Source organism: Oncorhynchus keta, unplaced genomic scaffold (genome assembly GCF_023373465.1).
Source record: "Oncorhynchus keta strain PuntledgeMale-10-30-2019 unplaced genomic scaffold, Oket_V2 Un_contig_2400_pilon_pilon, whole genome shotgun sequence".
NCBI lineage: Eukaryota > Metazoa > Chordata > Actinopteri > Salmoniformes > Salmonidae > Oncorhynchus > Oncorhynchus keta.
The window spans coordinates 54,864-64,994 of record NW_026283683.1 but is presented as its reverse complement, the minus strand read 5'-3'; the positions used below and the strand labels follow the sequence as shown (position 1 = coordinate 64,994).

Here is a 10,131-nt window from a genome sequence, read left to right as displayed (position 1 = left end):
GTAGAGGTGGGGGCAACAGTTATAATAACACTGTAGAGGTGGGGGCAAACAGTTATAATAACACTGTAGATAGATCTGATATAATGAGACATTATTAGGCCCTAGCAGTGTGGAGAAGGCTGAGACATTATTGTGGCCCCCCAGTTGGGGAGAAGGTCGAGACATTGGGCCCTAGCAGTGTGGAGAAGGCTGAGACATTATTAGGCCCTCGAGTGTGGAGAAGGCTGACATTATTAGGTCCTAGCAGTATGGAGAAGGCTGAGACATTATTAGGTCCTAGCAGTATGGAGAAGGCTGGAGACATTATTAGCCCTAGCAGTGTGAGAAGGCTGAGACATTATTAGGCCCTAGCAGCAGAAGGCTGAGACATTATTAGCCCTAGCAGTGTGGAGAAGGCCGAGACATTATTAGGCCCTAGCAGTGGGAGAAGGCTGAGACATTATTAGGCCCTAGCAGTGTGGGAGAAGGCTGAGACATTATTAGGCCCTAGCAGTGTGGAGAAGGCTGAGACATTATTAGGCCCTAGCAGTGTGGAGAAGGCTGAGACATTATTAGGTCCGAGCAGTTTGGTTGTGGAGAAGGCTGAGACATTATTAGATCCTAGCAGTATGGAGAAGGCTGAGGCATTATTAGGCCCCCGCAGTGTGGAGAAGGCTGAGACATTATTAGGGCCCTAGCAGTTTGGAGAAGGCTGAGACATTATTAGGCCCTAGCAGTGGGAGAAGGCTGAGACATTATTAGGCCCCAGCAGTGTGGAGAAGGCTGAGACATTATTAGGTCCTAGCAGTGTGAGAAGGCTGAGACATTATTAGGCCCTAGCAGTATGGAGAAGGCTGAGACATTATTAGCCCTAGCAGTGAGAAGGCTGAGACATTATTAGGCCCTAGCAGTGTGGAGAAGGCTGGACATTATTATCTTCACCCAGTAGATATGGGAGTTTTTCCAAAAATTGGATTTCTTTTCGAATTCTTTGTGGATCTGTGTAATCTGAGGGAAATATGTCTCTAATATGGTCATACATTGGGCAGGAGGTTAGGAAGTGCAGCTCAGTTTCCACCTCATTTTGTGGGCAGTGAGCACATAGCCTGTCTTCTGAGAGCCAGGTCTGCCTACGGCGGCCTTTCTCAATAGCAAGGCTATGCTCGCTGAGTCTGTACATAGTCAAAGCTTTCCTCTAATTTTGGGTCAGTCACAGTAGTCAGGTATTCTGCCACTATGTACTCTCTGTTTAGGCCAAATAGCATTCTAGTTTGCTCTGTTTGCTGTTAATTTTCCAATGTGTCAAGTAATTATCTTTGTTTTCTCATGATTTGCTGGGTCTAATTGTGCTGCTGATCTCCCCATCACCAATCTCTTAAAACATTTTAAATATTTATTTAACTTGGCAAGTCAGTTTAGATCAAATTTAATTTACAATGACGCTTTCCCCAGCCAATCCCGATGACACTGGGCCAATTGTGCAATTCCCTATGGGACTTCCAATCTCGGCCAGATGTGATAACCCCAGCCCTCTCTCAAAGTTTCCTACAACCACGATCCCCCACGATCCTAGAATACTCTCTCCTCCAGACTCCAAGGCCATAGTGGATGGTAACCTGAAGCTGATCCTATATATTACGTTCTCTCCTCCAGACTCCAAGGCCATAGTGGATGGTAACCCGAAGCTGATCCTATATTACGTTCTCTCCTCCAGACTCCAAGGCCATAGTGGATGGTAACCTGAAGCTGATCCTTGGCATGGTGTGGACACTGATCCTCCACTACTCCATCTCCATGCCCATGTGGGACGAGGAGGAGAAGGGGGCGACGGGGCAGCACAAGACCCGAAACAGAGGCTTCAGGATGGATCCAGAACAAGCTCCCAGAGATCTCCATCCACAACTTCAGCAGAGACTGGCAGAGTGGCAGAGCACGGGGGCACTGGTCAAACAGCTGTGTTCGGGTAGGTTAGGGGTCAGGATTAGAGGCTGGGGGTTGAGGGTCAGTCAAAGGTGGGCCAAGCATTATAGTGGTTTGGGGGTGTAAGTGATTTATGGGTTTGTGTGTGGTGGAGGGTGTAGGTGAATCACAGGGTTTGTGTGAGGGGGGCGGTAAGTGATTTCAGGGTATGTGGGGGAGGGGGGGTAGGTGATTTCAGGATATGTGTGGGGAGGGGAGTGGTGACTGGGGGTTTGTGTGGGGAGGAGGGTAAGTGATTTCAGGGTTTGTGTGTGGAGGGGGTAGGTGATTTCAGGGTTTGTGTGTGTGGGGGTAGGTGATTTCAGGGTTTGTGTGTGTGGGGTGATTTCAGGGTTTGTGTGTGTGTGGGGGGTAGGTGATTTCAGGGTTTGTGTGTGTGTGTGGGGTGTAGGTGAATCACAGGGTTTGTGTGAGGGGCGGTAAGTGATTTCAGGGTATGTGTGTGGGTGTGAGGTGATTTCAGGGTATGTGTGGGGAGGGGGTAGGTGATTTCAGGGTTTGTGTGGGGGGTAGGTGATTTCAGGGTTTGTGTGTGGAGGGTAGGTGATGTCAGGGTTTGTGTGGGGGGGGGTAGCTGATTTCAGGGTTTGTGTGCGTGTGTGTGGGAGAGTGTAGGTGATTTCAGGGTTTGTGTGTGGGGGTGTATGATTTCAGGGTTTGTGTGGGGGAGGGTGATTTCAGGGTTTGTGTGTGGGGGTGTAAGTGATTTCAGGGTTTGTGTGTGGGGGGGGGGAGGTGATTCAGGGTTTGTGTGTGGGGGAGGGGGAGGTGATTTCAGGGTTTGTGTGGGGGGAGGGGGAGGTGATTTCAGGGTTTGTGTGTGGGGGGTAGGTGATTTCAGGGTTTGTATGTGTGTGTGTGGGGGGGGTTTAGGATTGTGTGTGTGTGTGGGGGGAGAAAGGGGGGAAGTCTGTAATAGATGATATTATCATTGAATTATGTAATAGATTATATTATTATTATATTATGTAATAGATTATATTATTATTATATTGTGTAATAGATGATATTATGTAATAGAGATAGAGGATGTTTGTCAGTTAGTAAATGGTCATGATGAGATGAGGAGAGGGTTGGTAAAAATGTGATATTCTGTCAAGTCATCATGGATTCCCTTTTGAGAAACAACGTAGAATTGCAGGATTAAAAAAAAAAATGCTATCAATTTCAGGGGGAGGACCCCCACGTAGTTCTTCTTCTCTCCCATTAATTATTTCAGGGGGAGGACCCCCACGTAGTTCTTCTTCTCTCCCATTAATTATTTCAGGGGGAGGACCCCCACGTAGTTCTTCTTCTCTCCCATTAATTATTTCAGGGGGAGGACCCCCACGTAGTTCTTCTTCTCTCAGATTAATTATTTCAGGGGGAGGACCCCCACGTAGTTCTTCTTCTCTCAGATTAATTATTTCAGGGGGAGGACCCCCACGTAGTTCTTCTTCTCTCCCATTAATTATTTCAGGGGGAGGACCCCCACGTAGTTCTTCTTCTCTCAGATTAATTATTTCAGGGGGAGGACCCCCACGTAGTTCTTCTTCTCTCACATTAATTATTTCAGGGGGAGGACCCCCACGTAGTTCTTCTTCTCTCCCATTAATTATTTCAGGGGGAGGACCCCACGTAGTTCTTCTTCTCAGATTAATTATTTGATTCCAACATGGTGTGTTACAACAAAACGGAAACAAAATGTAATTCAAGTAATTGAACCGAAAGCAGACAATTAGTTGTTTAATAACCCTCTAAAAATGAAAATCACGTAGTTACCAATAAAGTGTTAAACAAATCAAATATATTTGAGATTTGAGATTCTTCTAAGGAGCCACCCTTGTCTTGATGACAGCTTTGCACACTCTTGGCATTTCTCTCAACCAGCTTCATATTTGGTAAAAGACCAATCATTTGTGTTGTAACAAGGTACAAGAAGATGGTCTTTTAACAGAATAGTCCTAGTTACTTTAAGACCAAGTCTAAGTTACTTTAAGAGATGAAGGTCAGTCCATCATTACTTTAAGAGATGAAGGTCAGTCCATCATTACTTTAAGAGATGAAGGTCAGTCCATTAGAGTTTACTGCATCAGAAATTGCAGCCCAAGTAGATGCTTCAAAGAGTTCAAGTAACAGACATCTCAACATCAACTGTTCAGAGGAGACAGTGTGCATCAGGCCTTCATGGTTGAATTGCTATAAAAGAAAACCACTACACAAGGACACCAATAAGAAGAGACTTGCTTGGAGCCAATAAACACAAGCAATGGACATTAGACTGGTGGAAATCTGTCCTTGGTCTGATGAGTCCAAATTTGAGACGTTTGGTTCCAACCGCTGTGTCTTGTGACGCAGAGTAGGTGAACGGATGATCTCCACATGTGTGGGTTTCCCACCGTGAAGCATGGAGGAGGAGGTGTGATGTCTTTGAGACGCAGAGTAGGTGAACGGATGATCTCCACATGTGGGTTCCCACCGTAGCATGGAAGGAGGGAGGTGTGATGTCTTTATGAGACACAGAGTAGGTGAACGGATGATCTCCACATGTGTGGTTCCCACCGTGAAGCATGGAGGAGGAGGTGTGATGTCTTTATGAGACGCAGAGTAGGTGAACGGATGATCTCCACATGTGTCTTCCCACCGTGAAGCATGGAGGAGAAGGTGTGATGTCTTTATGAGACGCAGAGTAGGTGAACGGATGATCTCCATGTGGTTCCCACCGTGAAGCATGGAGGAGAGGTGTGATGTCTTTATGAGACGCAGAGTAGGTGAACGGATGATCTCCACATGTGTGGTTCCCACCGTGAAGCATGGAGGAGGAGGTGTGGGGTGCTTTGCTGGGACACTGTCAGTGATTAATTTAGAATTCAAAGGGCATAACAGCATGGCTACCATAGTACAATGAGGACAATGAGCTAACACACCTCCAGGCTGTGTAAGGACTTTTTAACCAAGAAGGAGAGTGATGGAGTGCTTTATCAGGTGACCTGGCCTCCACCTGGCATCCACACAATCACCAACCTCAAGATTAGGACCGCAAAGGGAAGGAAAAGCAGCCATGAAGTTCTCAGCATATGTTGGAACTCCCTTCAAGACCCGTTGGGAAAACTATTCCAGGTGAAGCTGGTTGAGAGAATACCAAGAGTGTACAAAGCTGTCATATCAAGGCAAAGGGTAGCTCCTTTGAAGAATCTCAAGAATATTTTGGATTTGTTTAAGATATGTGTTATTTAATAGTTTTGATGTCTTTCGCTATTATCTACAATACTAGAAAATAATAAAACTACAGAAAAACTCTGAATAGCAAAAATCCAGATTTTGATCAAAAAGATAGGTATATGTATATATGTGTATATGTATATATGTATATATGTATATATGTATATATGTGTATATGTATATATGTGTATATGTGTATATGTATATATGTATATATGTATATATGTATATGTGTGTATATGTATATGTATATATGTATATATGTGTATATGTATATATGTATATATGTGTATATGTATATATGTATATATGTATATATGTATATGTATATATGTATATATGTATATATGTAATGTGTGTGTGTTGCAGGCCTGTGTGCAGACTGGAACCAGTGGGACAAACTAAACCAGTGGACAACGCCCGGGAGGCCATGAAACAGGCTGATAACTGGCTAGGCATCCCTCAGGTACACTAGCTATGCTAACCATTAAACTGTTCTGGAGTCAGGCTAACTGGCTAACGACTAGATAGGTATCCCTCAGGTACGCTAGCCATCACACTCTTCTCTATGGAGTCAGGCTAACTGGCCATAACGACCAGATGGGTATCCCTCAGGTACGCTAGCTATGCAACCATTAAACTGTTCTCTATATAGCCAGGCTGTGTCGACCCCCTATTACAGATATGTGATGTCATAGGTACGAGATGAGTGGCTTTACTGTAATCACTGTCCCTCTGTGGCTAATTATGTGTGCAGCGTGTCTGTGTGTAAAGTTGGCATCTTGGCAGGGTTGGTAGAATGTGTGTGTGTGTAACGTTGGCATCTTGGCAGGGTTGGTAGAATGTGTGTGTGTGTACTGCGTTAGCATCTTAGCAGGGTTGGTAGAATGTGTGTGTGTGTGTGTAGCGTTGGCATGTAGCAGGGTTGGTAGAATGTGTGTGTGTGTGTGTGTAACGTTGGCATCTTGGCAGGCTGGTAGAATATGTGTGTGTGTAACGTTGGCATCTTGGCAGGGTAGGTAGAATGTGTCTGTGTAACGCCGGCATCTTAGCAGGGCTGGTAGAATGTGTGTGTGTGTAACGTTGGCATCTTAAGTGGTGGTAGGTAGAATGTGTGTCTGTGTGTAACGTTGGCATCTTAGCAGGGTTGGTAGAATGTGTGTGTGTGTATGTAATCGTTAGCATCTTAGCAGGGTTGGTAGAATGTGTGTGTGTGTGCAACGTTGGCATCTTATGGGTTGGTAGAATATGTGTGTGTGTGTAACGCTGGCATCTTGGCAGGGTAGGTAGAATGTGTGTCTGGTGTAACGCTGGCATCTTGGCAGGGTAGGTAGAATGTGTGTCTGTGTGCAACGTTAGCATCTTACAGGGCTGGTAGAATGTGTGTGTGTGTGTAACGTTGGCATCTTACAGGGCCAGTAGAATGTGTGTGTGTGTGTAACGTTGGCATCTTGGCAGGGTTGGTAGAATGTGTGTGTGTGTGTAACGTTGGCATCTTGGCAGGGCTGGTAGAATGTGTGTGTGTGTGTAACGTTGGCATCTTGGCAGGGCTGGTAGAATATGTGTGTGTGTGTAACGTTGGCATCTTGGCAGGGTAGGCAGAATGTGTGTCTGTGTAACGTTGGCATCTTGGCAGGGCTGGTAGAATGTGTGTGTGTGTGTAACGCTACATCTGGCAGGCAGGCAGAATGTGTGTCTGTGTGTAACGCTACATCTGGCAGGGTTATTAGAATGTGTGTGTGTGTGTGTAACGTTGGCATCTTGGGCAGGGTTGGTAGAATGTGTGTGTGTGTGTAACGTTTAGCATCTGGCAGGGTTGGTAGAATGTGTGTGTGGTATTATCTTAGTTGGTAGAATATGTGTGTGTGTAACGTTGGCATCTTGGCAGGTAGGTAGAATGTGTCTGTGTGTAACGTTGGCATCTTGGCAGGGTAGGTAGAATGTGTCTGTGTAACGTTGGCATCTTGGCAGGGTTGGTAGAATGTGTGTGTGTGTGTGTGTAACGTTGGCATCTTAGCAGGGTTGGTAGAATGTGTGTGTGTGTGTAACGTTGGCATCTTGGCAGGGTTGGTAGAATATGTGTGTGTGTAACGTTGGCATCTTGGCAGGGTAGGTAGAATGTGTCTGTGTGTAACGTTGGCATCTTGGCAGGGTTGGTAGAATGTGTGTGTGTAACGTTGGCATCTTGGCGGGTTGGTAGAATGTGTGTGTGTGTGTAACGTTGGCATCTTGGCAGGGTTGGTAGAATGTGTGTGTGTGTGTGTGTAACGTTGGCATCTTGGCAGGGTTGGTAGAATGTGTGTGTGTGTAACGTTGGCATCTTGGCAGGGCTGGTAGAATATGTGTGTGTGTGTAAAGGGGATGAGTGCTGTCCTGTAAAAGTTTTAGGAGGATGAGTTTTGAGTGAAGGGGATGAGTGCTGTCCTGTAAAAGTTTTAGGAGGATGAGTTTTGAGAGAAGGGGATGAGTGCTGTCCTGTAAAAGTTTTAGGAGGATGAGTTCTGAGTGAATGGGATGAGTGCTGTCCTGTAAAAGTTTTAGGAGGATGAGTTTTGAAGAAGGGGATGAGTGCTGTCCTGTAAAAGTTTTAGGAGGATGAGTTTGAGTGAAGGGGATGAGTGCTGTCCTGTAAAAGTTTTAGGAGGATGAGTTTGAGGAAGGGATGAGTGCTGTCATGTAAAAAGTTTTAGGAGGATGAGTTTTGAGTGAAGGGATGAGTGCTGTCCTGTAAAAGTTTTAGGAGGATGAGTTTTGAGTGAAGGGGATGAGTGCTGTCCTGTAAAAGTTTTAGGAGGATGAGTTTTGAGTGAAGGGGATGAGTATTGTCCTGTAAAAGTTTTAGGAGGATGAGTTTTGAGTGAAGGGGATGAGTATTGTCCCGTAAAAGTTTTAGGAGGATGAGTTTTGAGTGAAGGGATGAGTATTGTCCCGTAAAAGTTTTAGGAGGATGAGTTTTGAGTGAAGGGGATGAGTATTGTCCTGTAAAAGTTTTAGGAGGATGAGTTTTGAGTGAAGGGGATGAGTATTGTCCTGTAAAAGTTTTAGTAGGATGAGTTTTGAGTGAAGGGATGAGTGCTGTCCTATGAAATGCTTTCAAGTTTTAGGAGGATGAGTTCTGAGTGAATGGGATGAGTGCTGTCCTATGAAATGCTTTCAAGTTTTAGGAGGATGAGTTTTGAGTGAAGGGGATGAGTATTGTCCTGTAAAAGTTTTAGGAGGATGAGTTTTGAGTGAAGGGATGAGTACTGTCCTGTAAAATGCTTTCAAGTTTTAGGAGGATGAGTTTTTTGAGTGAAGGGGATGAGTGCTGTCCTATGAAATGCTTTCAAGTTTTAGGAGGATGAGTTCTGAGTGAATGGGATGAGTGCTGTCCTATGAAATGCTTTCAAGTTTTAGGAGGATGAGTTTTGAGTGAAGGGGATGAGTATTGTCCTGTAAAAGTTTTAGGAGGATGAGTTTTGAGTGAAGGGGATGAGTATTGTCCTGTAAAAGTTTTAGGAGGATGAGTTTTGAGTGAAGGGGATGAGTACTGTCCTGTAAAATGCTTTCAAGTTTTAGGAGGATGAGTTTTGAGTGAAGGGATGAGTGCTGTCCTGAAATGCTTTCAAGTTTTAGGAGGATGAGTTTTTGAGTGAATGGGATGAGTACTGTCCTGTGAAATGCTTTCAAGTTTTAGGAGGATGAGTTCTGGTGAATGGGATGAGTACTGTCCTGTGAAATGCTTTCAAGTTTTAGGAGGATGAGTTCTGAGTGAATGGGATGAGTACTGTCCTGTAAAATGCTTTCAAGTTTTAGGAGGATGAGTTTTGAGTGAAGGGGATGAGTGCTGTCCTATGAAATGCTTTCAAGTTTTAGGAGGATGAGTTCTGAGTGAAGGGGATGAGTATTGTCCTGTAAAAGTTTTAGGAGGATGAGTTTTGAGTGAAGGGGATGGTATTGTCCTGTAAAAGTTTTAGGAGGATGAGTTTTGTGAACAGGTTGGTGGCAGATTCTTGATCTATACCAATGATCCCTGCCCCGTCTTAATCACGCTCTGGATCTTGACTTGGTCATGTTTCTGAACACGCATGTCAGACCAAAGGACAACACACTCTGCCGGACATATTTACAGGACCTTAAGCACACAGCCAAGACAACGTAGGACTGGCTTTAGGACAAGTCTCAATGTCCTTGCATGGCCCAACCAGAGCCTGGACTGTAACTTGATCGAACATTGCTCAAATTCTATATTATTCATTACAATATTTATTTGAGGTTAAGGGTTTACTGAATGATTTGTCCCAAATACAATTATTTTAGTTTTGGAAATATTTAGGACCAACTTATTCCTTGCCACCCATTCTGAAACTAACTGCTCTTTGAAGTGTTGAGTCATTTCAGTCACTGCAGCAGCTGCATTTCAGTCACTGCTGAAGTGTATAGTGTTGCAGTCATTTCAGTCACTGCAGTAGCTGAAGTGTATAGTGTTGAGTCATTTCAGTCACTGCAGTAGCTGAAGTGTATAGTGTTGAGTCATTTCAGTCACTGCAGTAGCTGAAGTGTATAGTGTTGAGTCATTTCAGTCACTGCAGTAGCTGAAGTGTATAGTGTTGAGTCATTTCAGTAGCTGAAGTGTATAGTGTTGCAGTCATTTCAGTCACTGCAGTAGCTGAAGTGTATAGTGTTGCAGTCATTTCAGTCACTGCAGTAGCTGAAGTGTATAGTGTTGAGTCATTTCAGTCACTGCAGTAGCTGAAGTGTATAGTGTTGTGTTAGTCATTTCAGTCACTGCAGTAGCTGAAGTGTATAGTGTTGCAGTCATTTCAGTCACTGAGTCAGTAGCTGAAGTGTATAGTGTTGAGTCATTTCAGTCACTGCAGTAGCTGAAGTGTATAGTGTTGAGTCATTTCAGTCACTGCAGTAGCTGAAGTGTATAGTGTTGATTTCAGTCATTTGAAGTGTATAGTGTTGAGTCATTTCCAGTCACTGCAG

The 10,131-nt window shown here is 44.5% G+C and overlaps 1 protein-coding gene across 1 annotated transcript in view; it reads left to right on the top strand.

Annotated features, from left to right (window-relative positions):
* Positions 1-1,693: 1,693 nt before the first annotated feature.
* LOC127921928 (filamin-A-like) overlaps positions 1,694-10,131 on the top strand; it is a gene marked incomplete at both ends in the record, with an annotated part of 42,619 nt that continues 34,181 nt past the window's right edge. Inside the window, 3 exons of the mRNA XM_052505550.1 lie at positions 1,694-1,942; positions 2,351-2,378; positions 5,530-5,626. Of these exons, the coding sequence (XP_052361510.1) occupies positions 1,694-1,942; positions 2,351-2,378; positions 5,530-5,626 (374 nt within the window). The remainder of the gene's footprint in view (positions 1,943-2,350; positions 2,379-5,529; positions 5,627-10,131) is intronic.